The 15,804-nt window shown below is 34.8% G+C and overlaps 2 protein-coding genes across 2 annotated transcripts; both read left to right on the top strand.

The window, feature by feature from the left end:
* Positions 1–348: 348 nt before the first annotated feature.
* On the top strand, positions 349–2,111 carry LOC140750165 (uncharacterized). The gene is made up of 2 exons (XM_073083559.1): positions 349–630; positions 781–2,111. Exons 1-2 carry the CDS (start codon positions 498–500, stop codon positions 2,070–2,072), a joined length of 1,425 nt encoding a protein of 474 aa, XP_072939660.1. The 5' UTR covers positions 349–497; the 3' UTR covers positions 2,073–2,111.
* A 10,931-nt stretch (positions 2,112–13,042) lies between these two features.
* LOC140750385 (uncharacterized) lies at positions 13,043–15,596 on the top strand. Its single transcript, XM_073083871.1, has 5 exons — positions 13,043–13,830; positions 13,998–14,097; positions 14,510–14,599; positions 14,893–15,048; positions 15,543–15,596. Exons 1-5 carry the CDS (start codon positions 13,043–13,045, stop codon positions 15,594–15,596), a joined length of 1,188 nt encoding a protein of 395 aa, XP_072939972.1.
* The last annotated feature ends 208 nt before the right edge of the window (positions 15,597–15,804 follow it).

The following is a 15,804-nucleotide window of genomic DNA, read 5'->3' as shown; positions in this document are numbered from 1 at the left end:
TAGCGGCGCATCTGTGGCCGACCTCAGGTAGGAATGTCTTATCCTATCTGGGGTTAATTACAGATGTCCATGGGCGGCAGGAGCCACTTACCATCAGGTGGACTGCATGCTCGTCTGCTACTCCTATATTATAAAAAAAAAACATAAATACAGCTTTATAATCCCAATTGTTTTCAAATGCAACGAAATATAAAATGATAGAAACTTCACCTAATTTTTCATGTTTAGGATTCGAAAATTACAATACCATTTCTATACAATACCATGGTTCTGACATTTCTGATAATACAAGCAAAATGAAAATCGTTCATCTGCGCCAACGACAATAAAATTAGGCAAAGTGATGTATAGTGCCACCAACTTTTCTGTTCAGTAGACAAATCTGGAACTAAAACAAAGCCGACCGCCATTTTGAAATGTCATTCCGCTGTCAATTCTTTGAAGTGTGAGTGCTCTTTGTTTTTCGATTCGAATATAATTGTAATAAGTGATTAAAAATGCCTAAGCCTCTCAAAAGTGATGCACGGGTCATTATTTTAAAGGTTTTAGATTTCATGAGGGAAGAAAAACGCCTGCTAGCTCCGAAAATACCGTTTGAGAAAGTGACAGAACGCGTCGCAGCTGCGACAGGTTAGTGTTGCTATGAAGTGTTGATAGTTAATTAATAGAAAGTCCCGCGTAAATATTTCAGTTATTTTATTTTACTTAGTTAAAGTGTCACTGAGTATTTTTGGTAGTAAATGTTTTTTTATACTTCATGTATTTATATTTTTGCTACAGGAGTAAGCGAACGATTTGTTTACAAGCTCATGAATGAAAAGAAAAAAGCTGAAGAAAGTAATGTCAAACTATCTACTCCCGGTAAGAATAGAGAAAGAAAAACAGGAAAATTGGACATTGATGATTTTGACATTGGCGTCATACGGAGAAAAATTCATGAATTTTATTCATTTAGGAAAGAAATTCCGACTATACCAAAATTATTAAACATACTTAGAGAAGAAATTGATTTCTCTGCAAAACGTGAAACACTTAGAAAACTGCTGCATAAAATAGGATTTCGTTTTAAAAAAACTAAAACAAATAGAAAAGTGCTATGTGAGCGTAATGACATAACTGCGTGGAGGGCTGCATACTTACAAAAAATTCGTGAGAATGAGTCTGGAGAAAAAAAACCCGTCGTTTATTTAGATGAGACCTATATACACTCATCTCACTCAACTGACAAATGTTGGCAAGGCCCAGATGTTGAAGGTGATTTGGAGCCAGTATCAAAAGGGAATAGGTGGATTATAGTTCATGCAGGAGGCGAAGAAGGTTTTGTAGAGAATGCTCTTCTTGTGTTTAAATCAAACACTAAGAGCGGTGACTACCATGATGAAATGAATAATGATAATTTTAAAAGATGGACTATTAAGAAATTGCTGCCGAACCTGCATAAGCATACTCTTATAGTGATGGACAATGCCCCCTATCACAGCATTTGTGTTAATAAATGTCCCAATTCAAACCACACGAAGGCTGTCATGCAATTGTGGCTGAGGGAGAGAAATATAGAATTTTCTGAGCAAATGACGAAACCTCAACTGCAAGAATTAATAAAGCGTAATAAACCAGCTCCTGAATATGAAATAGATAATCTATTAAAAAGTCATGGCCATTCTGTTCTCAGGTTACCGCCATACCACTGTGATTTGAACCCAATCGAGATGGTTTGGAGTTCAATGAAGAGAAATGTCGCTGAGCGAAATGTTGGTAAATCTAGTGCTGAAATGCCCCAGTTAATTCAGAATGCATTCGATAAAATAACAAAAGAAGAGTGGAAAAACCATTGTCACCACGTAAAAAGAATTGAAGAAAAATACAGGAACAATGATGGATATTTAGAAGAACCATTCATTATTAAGTTGCATAGTGATAGCGAAAGCGATTCAAGTGACTCTGTTGACGAATTATGTAAATCACTTGGCACAGGCACCTCAGGCGCATCGTCATTATTTCGCTCAGGGATGTCTGGTGTGGAGCCCCTCGAAGTTAGAGATCATGACCATAATTATTTTTATAAAATATAAATTTTATTTTTATAAAATATAAATAATTATAGTTAATAATTCTGGACTTTTTATTTTTCCTGTCCTAGAATATCATTTTATGAATTAAAATTTGACATTATTAACCTAATTCTTTTTTTTAGGATGTTTACGAAGGTTATTTATCTTTTTAAATATTTTTTACATATTTTATCTAGTAAAAATCATAGGTCTCAAAGTTGTTGAGCTCCCTCTTCAGTAGGCAAATATAATTATATGGTAACATTGGACGCTGCACTAGCGACCCTGTCAACTGAACAGATAAGTTGGTGGCACTATAATTTCAAATTAAATCTTGAATTTTCTTGACGCACAAAGCCTGCTCGGAATTAATTACGAGAAGACAGACGATGTATTCAAATGTCGGCCGATTCAGATATCGGAGCCATTCTAAGCAATTTATTTTCTATAAATAAATAAAAGTGGTCTGTCTGCACATACGTAAAAATAACTATGATTTTAGAGTAGTTAAGGGAATTGATACATTTTAATATGTAATGGGTGCATACGTAGTTTCATTACTGTCGATATTTCGACCCAGTTGCATGGATAGGTGTCATAGCGATGTCCCTGTAGTTCCGGGATCAGAATAGGGCTACGGTATCCTCTGCCTGTCGTAAGAGGCGACGAAAAGGGGGCTTTCGGGGTTGCGGGCGGCAAGAGTGGGAGCTCTAACCGCCTGGCTAGCGACCCCGGGAAGAACGATGGTATGTGTGACCTCATACCGTCGTACGCTCCACACGGAGTGGCGAGTTTCATAAGCATCTGGGCGGAGCCAGACGGGGCCACGCGCCAAGAGGACTCCGGTTGCGTTCCTTTGGAGATCCCGGAGTCCTCTACGCAGCGCTGAGGACGGTCACCGGGGGGGGGGGGGTTTTAGTGCGGTAAAAGTCCCACATAACCCGTCGTTGCTCCGACGGCGTCGGGTACCTTTTGAAGGTTTCCCCCTCGTCAACAAAAAAAAGGTGTCCTAGCGAAACTGCTGTGGCTGTAATTCTAGTTGACAAGAATTAGTGGTACATTAATCAAAGATTGCACAAAGTTCAGGGTTCGATCTTCGATAGACGTTATATTATTATAATTTAAATTATAACCATACTAATACTATGCAATAATAATACTAATAACTAACTAACAATAATAATTACTTGTTTAAAACCTGTAAATCTAAATTTAAAGTTAACTTTAACAATAAATAATCTATTCCAACAAATTTCTCGGAACTAGCAATATTTCCTAGATCGTACTCAAGCACAATTTATTTCCTTATTCATTCCCATAATATCAATGTTCTATACCGCACAGATTCCCGGTATTTGTTTCAGATAACGAGACCATTTCCCAATTAATTGATAATTCTACTTATTCGTTTTCGAAATGATCTTGGAAAGGAATCCAATCAAGCAATAATCGAAATATTCAGTTAATTAACTTCCAAGTGATATTGCTATTCGATTATTAAATTGTTGAATGAAATCAATGTTTTGGATTGAATTGAAGCTAAAATATTATAAATAATTGTGTTGATGTTCTTCTTCAAGTGAAGAATACCAAATGTTTATTTTGAGGTTTCGTTCTCAAAGAGGAAACATTGGACCCTATTACTACCTTAGTTTCACCAGTCCACGGTTTGTCTGTTTGTTAGGGGTTTATCTTATACAAACTAAAAATAGTGATTTGGTATATGGAACAATTTTAATGATATAGCGGCATTGTAAAACAAACTGTGAATATATACCAAATCACTATTTTTAGTTTGTTTCGGTTTATCTATACAAGTAAAATATTTATTTCAAGGGTCTACTTGATACTTTAAATTTTTACGACACATGTACTCGTACATAATTATGTAGCTGCTATAATACCTAGAAATACTAAAAAATGATGGTACGGTACCCTCTGTTACGTGTGCGACTCGCACTTGACTGAAAAACCTCTAAAGAAATACCAAAACTACTTACAATGTTTCCTTTTGTTAAAATAGTCATAATTAATTTCGCATTGTCCTTTATAAACTTACACAACTGTCAAGTATTTTGATGAACACAATAGAGGCCTAAATCTTATTAGTTTAGGACCATACCTGAACTTGTAAGCTTTGCGTTACTCTATTGTTTTGTCCTTATAGTAAATATAGCCGTCCTTTGGGATAAGTAGTAACACAAACTTAACCTGAGACAATGGAAGTAATGTTCAGTGACGAATTTGCGCAGAGGACTAAGGAGACTGGTTTATAACTGAAATTCAAGTTGAGTTCAGAAATCTTATTAATTAATTTAAAGTATTCGTCACAGTTTCACTATTTTTCTTCAATAAAGGACTGGATGAGAAACTATTTCATTAGTATCATAATTAAGCCCAAATCCGGACGTATTTTGCGTAACCGTTTGAACATTATTGAAATAACCATTTTTAAAAGAAGACTTATTTTCTTTAAGAAGACTATTTTTTAAATTTAAATGAGTTATTTCAATAATGTTATTATTTTAAAAGTACGAATTATTTTGTGATATTAAGTAAAATGCTATTTCATAATTTTATTACATAAATGTAATTCCCGTCAATAAGTTACAATTGATAAGATTTTAAATCTTTGTTAGTAAATATAACAGCTTCTTATTTATATGTTTTATAATATAACTCTTACATAAATAATTCAGTTTATAAGAGTAGTTAGTTTGTATACTTAATTTTGTCTAGTTAGTTTTACTTATGTAGTTAATTTCGTCGATGAAATTCCGACAAGTTTAAATTGATTGATTAATACTAAGAGCTTATTGCGATAAACATTTATCGTTTTAATCATTAAAGTCCATTTTAAAGGCCGTATAAAATCCTTCCAGGGCTTACGACGGCAACAAAGGCTTAGTTCCCTTTTAATCAAAAGCCTGATTAAGTATATTGCGTCTGTAAACAGCCCTAACCGATACCGCCTTTTACGTTTATTTCATACAAGTTTCTGCCCGTGACTTTGGGTTTGTAGGGACGGTTGGGTGTTTATTGTAATCATATTATTTTTTTAGGGTTCTGTACCCAATGGGTAAAATCGGAATTACTATTAATAAGTATCCGATGTCTGTGCGTCCGTCCGTATGTCACAGGGCTCTCTTAAACGATAATATATAGACACTTGATTTTTTTTCAATTTGAAAAGATCAAGGACCTCTTTTCTAGAGTATCAGTGTTTTGAAGAGAACGTACGTACATTCGTACACCTATTTGTGTCTTATAACAGCAGTGTTAAGCGCTGCTGTGTTCTGGTTTGAAGAGGAGACACATTTCCTAACTTAGTCCATTGGGGTAGCACATCAGTTGCCAATCTCAGGTAAGAATCCTTATCTTATTAGATTGCGGATCTCCATGGGCTGTAATAGGTAGACTTGGCTTGTTTGTTATTTCCGTAATATAAAAAAATCGTCAACAAAGTTTCGTTACAAAAGTTTTGACACAACTATCCGATGTAATTGTCACATATCATTTTATGAGCATTTAGAGAATAGCATTCAGCATTGGATTAATTGTTTAGTATTATAGAAGTCCTTCCGAAACGGACATCCGTAGGAGCACAGATGCAACATTTAGATACGCGCGAACAATCCAAGTAACTCGCCAGACAATGCCGAGTGTGTAAACGGCGGGCATCAGTACAAGCGCATAATCTTTGGATTTGCGCTGAAAAACCTACAACTCGCGAAAAACGGATGAGCATCGTAACAAGTACCGAATACATGCAAAAAGTTATTACATACTCGTCTACACTCGACGTTGCCAAACAAAAAAAACAAATCTTTCGGACATAATAATGGATTTCTAAAAGAGAGTAGATTACTTTGATTTGAAGGCGTTATTTGTAACACCGACTCACACAACAGACTCACACCGAGAACACAGTGGTTACACTGTAGAGATAACTAGTAATTAGTTCACTTGGCGTAGCGGTCACACAATCAACCTAATATATAAAATGTTTAAATCTAATAAATAATGAATTTTCATTGGGTTCGTCCATGAATGGAATTCATACAGGAAATTTTAAAGTGTTAATATAATCCTTACTAATATTATAAATCCGAAAGTAACTCTGTCTGTCTGTCTGTCTGTCTGTCTGGTTGTCTCTTCTTCACGCCCAAACCACTGAACCGATTTTAATGAAATTTTGTACAAAGATAGTGTGAGACCCGAGAAAGGACATAGGATAGTTTTTATCCCGGAAATCTCACGGGAACTAGGAATGGGAATCTAAGATCGATTAATCGGAGAATCGATCTTTTGGACCCAAAACATCGATTATTTTAATCGATATTAGTAAGGATTGAGAATCGTAAATTATGCATTTGATCAAGTGATGATCTTTAGCGAAGATTATTTTCTTTTAAACGCTGGCGAAGCCGCGGGCAAAAACTAGTCTGAATATAAGTACCTAAGTAACACAAGTAATATTATTTTATATGGCGGCATTAAAGCAATCTGAAAGATAAATAAAAATAACACGATTTTGGATTTCAATGTTTATTAAGACACTAACCTTACTTCAGATATAGAAACATTGTAACAAACATACAATCCTCACCTTACACTATGAGTGATAGCTTCAGTTTATGACTTAACGACACTGTAAAGGAAGCAATGAAAATTAAAGTCCGAGCGACTATCCCCCGTATATACGTGACTGGTGTTTATGGTGCCCATAATCTTAAATTAACGTTTTCATTTCTTAGAAATTTCATCTATTACTAGTGTCGTTAAGGGCTTCGTGGCTTCTGTAGAACAGAACGTATTATAAAGTTAATCGACGTCGAACGTACTTAAGAGGTTGATGGGTGACCGCTATTGCCTAATAACAGAATTATATACTTGTGTATTGGAGAGGTCCACGTAGTTATTATTGTACAGTAGCAATTTAATCTCGTAGGTGGTCTTAGAGATGCTTTGAAATTGGTTAGTCCACAGATTTATATTTGTTTTCTGTGGGTTAGTCACAAACCCGCACCTCCTATCACCAAGAATATCTTAATAGTGTTATTTCGGTGTTTATATATTATACGCAAATGTTTAGAAAACTTTGTCAGCGTGATTCAGGATGTTGTAGCGCCACTACTGTCAAGTTACAGAAGGTCTCCACGAACCCCTAGTTCACCGTTTACAAAAACGGGTAATCTTTGTTTTGCATTTGGATTTGCACACATTTTGGAGAGTAATAAGTTCGATTCCTAACTGTATTAACTATAATATATTACTTATTTGTGGCTCCTCAGATACTTCCCTATACCATTTTATAATATTGGTAATCATGATACAACCTAATAAAAACATAAGTCGAAAACTCAAGCTATGCATTTAATATCAGACAACGCAAAAAGCATTCGCGAAATTAATTCGGAATATTTCCGGAAGCCGTAAATCAAATTTCCAAATGCGTGTTTCATTGGCAATGAATTATTATTGTGCAATTTGAAGCTCCCGGAGCAATTAGAGAAATGAATTTTAATTCCCTTTAAGTTGTTCGTAGCGTCACACATTCAATCAAAGTGAGCAATCGAAATGCTACCCTATTGCTTTGCTTGCTACGTTTCTGTTTAAAATATTACTAGATGACCCGGTGAACTTCGTACCACCTAATTATGAGTGACTATCTGTACCTCGTGGTTTCACTCGTGTAATTTATGTATTATGTCCATAAACTACTGGTAAATATTAGGAAATGGCCACAGGAGAACAGGAAAATAAAAAATACAATTAAATAAAATTCACTCTACCTCTCTGCACTCTGTTATTTTTTTACTCGGTGGTTATCAATTCGGCCGGTATCTTTTTTTTATGTATGTACACGAATTACTCCGCCGTTAGTGAACCGATTTTAATAATTCTTTTTTTTATTGTGTTATTTTTTATTGTAGGTTCTAATGAAATTACAAAGTCAGTTCATCATTGACTATTTAAGGGTCTGATAATGTGGCTCGGAGACAAAATATGTAACTCCTCAACCGATGGGGATATTTGAGTTGTGTTTGAAGATATTTGGTGTAAGTTCTAACGAAATTGCAAAGTCAGTTCATCATTGACTATTTAAGGGTCTGATAATGTGGCTCGGAGACAAAATATGTAACTCCTCAACCGATGGGAATAATTGAGTCGTGTTTGAAGATATTTGGTGTAGGAGGCTCTAATGAAATTGCAAAGCCAGTTCATCATTGACTATTTAGTTAGGTTAGGTTGGAACACATAAGACAATTTAAAACTAAGCGGGCAGGGCGCGGCAGCGCCCTGCGAGCGGGCGGTTCCAATCAATGTAAATTCAGACCTTACCTTAATTCATGATCACGTTTATACAATTTTATATTGTATTAATATAAATGTTATTATGTCATCACTAAAAAGGGTAAAAAAAAATTTAACAATAAATACAACCGACTTCTATGTCACTACATAGTAAAAAATAATTCAAATAAATGTTGGTTTAGTACATATTTCTGAAGTCGGCGCTCAATATATTTCGTTCGAATTATTTTTTACTTTGTAGTGACATAGAAGTCGGTTGTATTTTTTGTTATTTTTTTTACAAACACGCGAAAAGAAATAACGGTATAACTATAACTTCAATAACGGTTTTTTTTAAAGAAAGTTTATTTACTTATAGTACTCTAATCGGGTTGTTGAATAGCTAAAAATGCTGAAACAGGTGTGTAAATAGAAAGGCGGTTTATAACAGTCTTAAGGGTTGATCTAAAAAAACAAACAGTGACTCAGATGCTTCATTATGTCTTATGATAATTTTCTTAGTGCTCCAAATTAACGGATATTAAATTAAAGTTCCATACCCGATTAAACGACCCTAAGGGTTGATTTTCCAAAAACGGTGAAAAATGTGTTCTATTATTTTGAATCAAAAAGCTAAATTCCAATTTTCATAGACTTTGCTTCAAAATCTGCCGACTTCTAAACGAAGTGTCTTCTAAAACCAAATGCAAATTTTTACAGTCTTTGCTTCCAAATTAACGGATTTTAAAATAAAATTCCAACCCCTACTTAACCAACTTAAGGGTTGATTTTGCAAATATCGTAAAATAGATATTTAATTACTTTCTATCGAAATCCTATCAAATACAAATTTTCATATAGATTTGCATCAAAACTGGGGGACTTTAATACAAACTTTCAACTCTTATTTATTCACGGAAACGCGGTCGAACAGGATAAAAAGTATCCTATGTCCGTCTCCTGGTTCTAAGCTACCTCTCCACCAATTTTCAGTCAAATTGGTTCAGCCGTTGTTGAGTTATAAAATGCTTCACGAAAACGCGGTCGAACGGGATAAAAAGTATACTATGTCCTTTTCCTGCTTCTAAGCTACCTCTCGATTAATTTTCAGTCAAATCGGTTCAGCCGTTCTTGAGTTATAAAATGACTTCACGGAAACGCGGTCGAACGGGATAAAAAGTATCCTATGTCCGTTTCCTGGTTCTAATCTACCTCTTTACCAATTTTCAGCTAAATCGGTTCAACCGTTCTTGCGTTATAAAATGACTTCAAGGAAACGCGGTCGAACGGGATAAAAAGTATCCTATGTCCTTCTCCTGGCTCTAAACTACCTCCCTACCAATTTTCAGCTAAATCGGTTCAGCCGTTCTTGAGTTATAAGTGGAGTAACTAACACGACTTTCTTTTATATATATAGATTAATATAAATGTTATTATGTCATCACTAAAAAGGGTAAAAAAAAATTTAACAATAAATACAACCGACTTCTATGTCACTACATAGTAAAAAATAATTCAAATAAATGTTGGTTTAGTACATATTTCTGAAGTCGGCGCTCAATATATTTCGTTCGAATTATTTTTTACTTTGTAGTGACATAGAAGTCGGTTGTATTTTTTGTTATTTTTTTTACAAACACGCGAAAAGAAATAACGGTATAACTATAACTTCAATAACGGTTTTTTTTAAAGAAAGTTTATTTACTTATAGTACTCTAATCGGGTTGTTGAATAGCTAAAAATGCTGAAACAGGTGTGTAAATAGAAAGGCGGTTTATAACAGTCTTAAGGGTTGATCTAAAAAAACAAACAGTGACTCAGATGCTTCATTATGTCTTATGATAATTTTCTTAGTGCTCCAAATTAACGGATATTAAATTAAAGTTCCATACCCGATTAAACGACCCTAAGGGTTGATTTTCCAAAAACGGTGAAAAATGTGTTCTATTATTTTGAATCAAAAAGCTAAATTCCAATTTTCATAGACTTTGCTTCAAAATCTGCCGACTTCTAAACGAAGTGTCTTCTAAAACCAAATGCAAATTTTTACAGTCTTTGCTTCCAAATTAACGGATTTTAAAATAAAATTCCAACCCCTACTTAACCAACTTAAGGGTTGATTTTGCAAATATCGTAAAATAGATATTTAATTACTTTCTATCGAAATCCTATCAAATACAAATTTTCATATAGATTTGCATCAAAACTGGGGGACTTTAATACAAACTTTCAACTCTTATTTATTCACGGAAACGCGGTCGAACAGGATAAAAAGTATCCTATGTCCGTCTCCTGGTTCTAAGCTACCTCTCCACCAATTTTCAGTCAAATTGGTTCAGCCGTTGTTGAGTTATAAAATGCTTCACGAAAACGCGGTCGAACGGGATAAAAAGTATACTATGTCCGTTTCCTGGTTCTAATCTACCTCTTTACCAATTTTCAGCTAAATCGGTTCAACCGTTCTTGAGTTATAAAATGACTTCAAGGAAACGCGGTCGAACGGGATAAAAAGTATCCTATGTCCTTCTCCTGGCTCTAAACTACCTCCCTACCAATTTTCAGCTAAATCGGTTCAGCCGTTCTTGAGTTATAAGTGGAGTAACTAACACGACTTTCTTTTATATATATAGATGTAGACGCGAACATCGCTTTAGAATTATAGAGGTGCATAGTTAAAACAGATAATTGCAGTAAATGCATAGAGAAACAGTTGAAAATTACGGAGGCGAGGCCCTAACAAGGCGGCGAAAGATTAATTTGTTGATTGGATAATAACGTGCCACGACTGACGTACAGTTATCGACATAAAAATTGAGGGCAATTTTTTCATATTATTTCTATCATTATGATTTAGCATCATGGTATTTTACAAATGAGTTATGGAAAGAAGTGTTTTTGGATCGTTTCGATACTATCGCCACATATATTTTGTCTTTTTGTAGCTATTTAGAGCTACTGTATTCGGGTTTGAACAGTATTGTAAGACATATTTACCATTCCGACGAGTTCAATGATAGTATTAACTCATATGTGATCATCTTCAAGCTTCTAATCTATATTGTCACATCTCCTTCGTAACAATTGACGACACGCGTGGCGGAGCGGTCACCATGCCAGTCTGACGCGCAAAGGGTCCCGGGTTCGATCCCCGGCCAGACAGATATCTAAATGATGAATTTAGATTTCTGTTTCTGGGTGGGTGTTTGTGTATTTGTCTATGTGTGTGTCCATGGCACCCACGACAAAGGGAATCCTAGTGTGGGGCTGTGAGTGTAGAAAGCGTTTATTTTTTATTTTTTATTTTTATTTGCTACAAAATTAGGTAACAATTTGTTAATTTTATAACCAACATATAACCGTATCGTTTATACGTCATTTAACTAAACTAATAAATGCTGGATAACTTTATGAAATAAATTGTCCATAATCAAATTAACATGAATAATTTGAAATAGTAATGTTGATCGAAAGCAACATTAGACAGAAATAGCCTCCGGCATACATTCGCGGTCAGTGGTTTCACTCACCGGTTCAATTTAGCGTTCATTAAAACTGTCCCGATACAGATGAATAATTCAAACTATCCCTGGAATTGGTTTGTGATTCACTAATATTTTCCGTTACGGCCTGTTAATGTTTAATTTTTATTTAAGTGTAATGTAAAATATCAGTTTTTGGTCAGAAAACTATTTTTGATGTTAATGAAGAAACAGCTCTCTAAAATTAAGTTGAGAGCAAATAGCCACTTACCATCAGGTTGACTGCTTGCTCGTCTGCTACTTAGATATTATAAAAAAAGAAGTTTATACCAGGTCGTGGTCACTGTAGCGTTTTTAAATTTCAATCTTCGGCTTTGAATTCAAAATAATCGTCAATACTAAAACCGTTTCATTATGGCATCCTCAATTATCAGCGCATCATTACACTTTGTCCACCAGTTTTGATGAAATTTCCATTTCTCAACATTGTGGACAGTTTTCATTCATAAACTAAAATTCTACGGAATAACATCGTCTCAGCGTACCTTGAATCTATATTTAATTTTCACTTAGACTTAAACCCTTATCATATTATTATCGAACACCATGGCCAGTTTGAGGAGAATTAAAGATTGAGTACCAGACCATACTCTAATCGAGCTTAACGATACATTTTCTTGAGTAATATTATCATACTCCTATGAGGAAATATTCGTCACTAATTATTTTGGAACCATCAGCACACGTAAGAGGGATTATGGCTATTTATAGATAAATATTTCCAAATAATAATTCTCCAGGCATGTTTCCGATAGATGGAAAGACATACTTGGAACCAGCTTGATTAGATAGGTATTATTTCGAACAGGAAATTGGGGCCGCTTCTCGCAATTTAATGAAGGAAAGAAAATATCGATGGAATATTGCAGACTAAAAATATTCATGTCTAAGGATAACGTGTCGAGGCGACTTGTTTTGTAAAATCCATTATGTTTTTAGATGGTGTCATATCGTGAAATACATTTTATATCCATTCATAAAAAGAAGGTCAAATGAACACAAGGTGTGATGCATATATTTTAACATTTTATGGTGGTGAGTATACTTTATTAAGTATTTATTAGTGTAGCAAATATAAGCAAATATGGATTACGGATATTATGGGTTTTGGTTGCATAAACGTTCTTCGAGTCTTAACGACGAAACGTCTGCAAAATGAAGGAGTTTTGTTGTAGATTAATCAAAAAGTTTTCAAAAACTGTCGGTGAAGCCAGCGAACTCGATGAGATGACTTCGGCTGCTCTAGTCTTTCAAAGAGCTTTTGGGCAGCAAATTTTAGATCCAAATTGGACATGGCAAAGATATTTTGTGCACCAAATACTGAGTTTGTTACTTTTCGTCTATGTATTTTTCGGGACTTTACAATGTTTAAAAACGACCGACGACGTCGAGCTCATGGCTGAAGCCTGTTACACCCTAATCATGATCGGCATTTTTCCTTTAAAAATGTTGCTCTTTATCGGAAACAGATCAATATTCCGAAAGCTTTACGTTACAGCCAAGACCACCCTTATCTATGTTATTAAAGCAGATCCCTTAGGAGATATCAAGAAGGTATTAGCAACGGGAAACAAAATTGTGTATTCGCTGTTTTCAATGGTGCTCGTGCCTTGCTCGATTTACGAGTTGACGACTTTATGGCACTACGTTAACGGGAGAAGGATTCTGTTATCTCCATCTACATCTACATTAATGCCGATGACGTCACCGTACTACGAATTTGCTTGGTTTCTCCATACAGTGTTTCTTTTTGAGGTATCTTCAACAATTATCCTGGATATGTGGTTTGTTCTGTTGATTTATTTTCTTTGCGCTGCCAGTGATAGCTTGCTAAGGATTTTAAACGTAGAACAGCGAAGACAGAATGAAAGCAAATTAGCATATGCATCGCGTTTGAACGAAGGTCTGAGGAAATTTCACTATGCTCATGTAGAACAAGTTGGGTATGTTGTTTTGATTCCCCAGTTATTCGACTTTACTTGCGTTTAATTTTTTACTCCCAAATTTAGCTTAACTAGTAATTTTGGAATAATTTGATAAAAATATAATGTGCAAAATTCTCATAACAGTTTTATATGCGCATGACGCTAATCCATATTCTTCATTACAGATTTTTGAACTCTTTGAGCCAGATGTACAAATGGTTGGCGTTTGTCCCTCTTTGTAATGCTGCCATGTGTACTTGTGTTATATTGTTGTTGATGAGTAAGGTGAGAGAGCTGTATGACCTTTTTCTTACACTTTAAGACTTTCTCGGACCATGTTAAAGTCGCTGCTTGTAATTGTTTTGTATTATAGATTCTGCGATACTGCATAACTTACTATATTTATATTTTACATGCCTCGGTATTTGCGTTGCAAACAATTATAAACTGTGATATTTTGCCATGCAGTATTTTTTTATTTTGCTTGTGGATAATAATCAAATATGTTCAATACAATGTATCGAAATATCGTAGACTCATAAGAATTTAAGATAACTTTTCGAGGAGTGAAAAAGTCTACAACTGGCGGAAGTATTTAGTGTACCTGCGCTAAAGTTGAATTCGTGTCCGGCGATGCACGTGGTTGGAGTCGCGAGGAAAGCTGCTATTACATAACTAGTTCAAAAATATTTTGCAGGACATGAATTGGCGTTTTGCGCCCCACGTGATGCCGATGTTCGCTGAAATATTTGCATACAATTGGTTCGGAGAGAAAGTCAAAACGAAGGTTTGTACCTAATTTCGAATTCGGTGATTTAAAGCTAGCAAAATGGAATTTTGGCTTGCAAAACTTCTGTTTCGCCTTATTTATCGTTCATTAGAAGCATAGCTGAACCTACTGCACTGAACCAGTGTTTTGAATGTAGTGGAATTCTTCGTAGCTTGATTATGGTGGCACCATCTATTATCTATATCTATCATCACTTATTTTTACTTTCTAATCGCATTGCCGTGCTATCCAGATATGTCAACTGTTTCGGAAAATGTTTGACAGTAGGTCTATTCCCATTATTTTTACAGGCGAGTAATTTGAACATGGCGCTTCTAAATTTCGACTGGACTAATTTGAAAATAAGTGACCGAAAATGTTATTATATTATTGTGGCGTATATGCAAAAGGAGTTTGGAATTAAGACTGCTATTGGAAATGATTTGTCTTTGATAACTATGACTGCTGTAAGTATTAAAAAAGTTGATTTCGGAAAACAAAAATAAATGAAGTTCATATTATATGTTTCTAATAAGATGATTTATGCGAGTAGTATGAATTTTTTTAACATTGTTTGAATTTTTTGATAAAAGAAACGAAGTAGGGCTAGGATTTGACTAATTTTGGATTTCTTAGGATGTAGCGTAAGACTTTAATTCAAATTTCAATGAGAGATGTAAATGACTGATTTTATTAATATTGTCCATCAAAACTGATTAAAAGCCAATATGTTCTACTTCATACATCTAATGTTAACGACACCAGTAATATTTCACGTAATTCTATTCGATCTTCATCTATTATTTCTTCGTGACTGAACCATCTCAATCTGACTGATGTCGGGGCTCCCAACCGGGCCATTTTAATTTCTTTGTTTTCTTGTCTATCCAACTTTCGACAACGCTCTTTTCTGGTTCAATGGCTCGATGATGATTATTTCAAATCGTTATTTCCCTTTCAGGTTCTCAAAGTTACGTATCAAGCGTTTACCGTTTTGCAGACTATGGACAAGTAGCAAAATCATTATAGAATTAGTATTAGTAAAAATATTAGTTAGCTTTCTATCACTTTCAACTATACATCTAGGCGGAGGATACCATGGATACGCGCGAATATACCAAAATACTAGATTCAAAAGAAAAAATAAATCTATGATTGAGATGTCTGCATGGCTACAAATTGAGGGCAGAATTATCTACGTGGCAGATGGGTGAAGTGATCAC

The sequence above is a fragment of the Epargyreus clarus genome, unplaced genomic scaffold (assembly GCF_041222505.1).
Source record: "Epargyreus clarus isolate Ecla_fem2 unplaced genomic scaffold, WU_Ecla_fem_2.2 ptg000019l, whole genome shotgun sequence".
Classification (NCBI taxonomy): Eukaryota; Metazoa; Arthropoda; class Insecta; order Lepidoptera; family Hesperiidae; genus Epargyreus; species Epargyreus clarus.
Note: the sequence above shows the minus strand (reverse complement) of the source record. Positions and strands in the feature narration are given on the sequence as shown.

Coding starts and splice junctions, on each gene's coding strand:
- LOC140750165 (XM_073083559.1), top strand. CDS start 498: ATGCCTAAGCCTCTCAAAAGTGATGCACGGGTCATTATTTTAAAGGTT. Junction 631..780: donor ACGCGTCGCAGCTGCGACAG/GTTAGTGTTGCT, acceptor TTTTTGCTACAG/GAGTAAGCGAACGATTTGTT.
- LOC140750385 (XM_073083871.1), top strand. CDS start 13,043: ATGAAGGAGTTTTGTTGTAGATTAATCAAAAAGTTTTCAAAAACTGTC. Junction 14,600..14,892: donor GAGAGAAAGTCAAAACGAAG/GTTTGTACCTAA, acceptor TTATTTTTACAG/GCGAGTAATTTGAACATGGC. Junction 15,049..15,542: donor CTTTGATAACTATGACTGCT/GTAAGTATTAAA, acceptor TTTCCCTTTCAG/GTTCTCAAAGTTACGTATCA.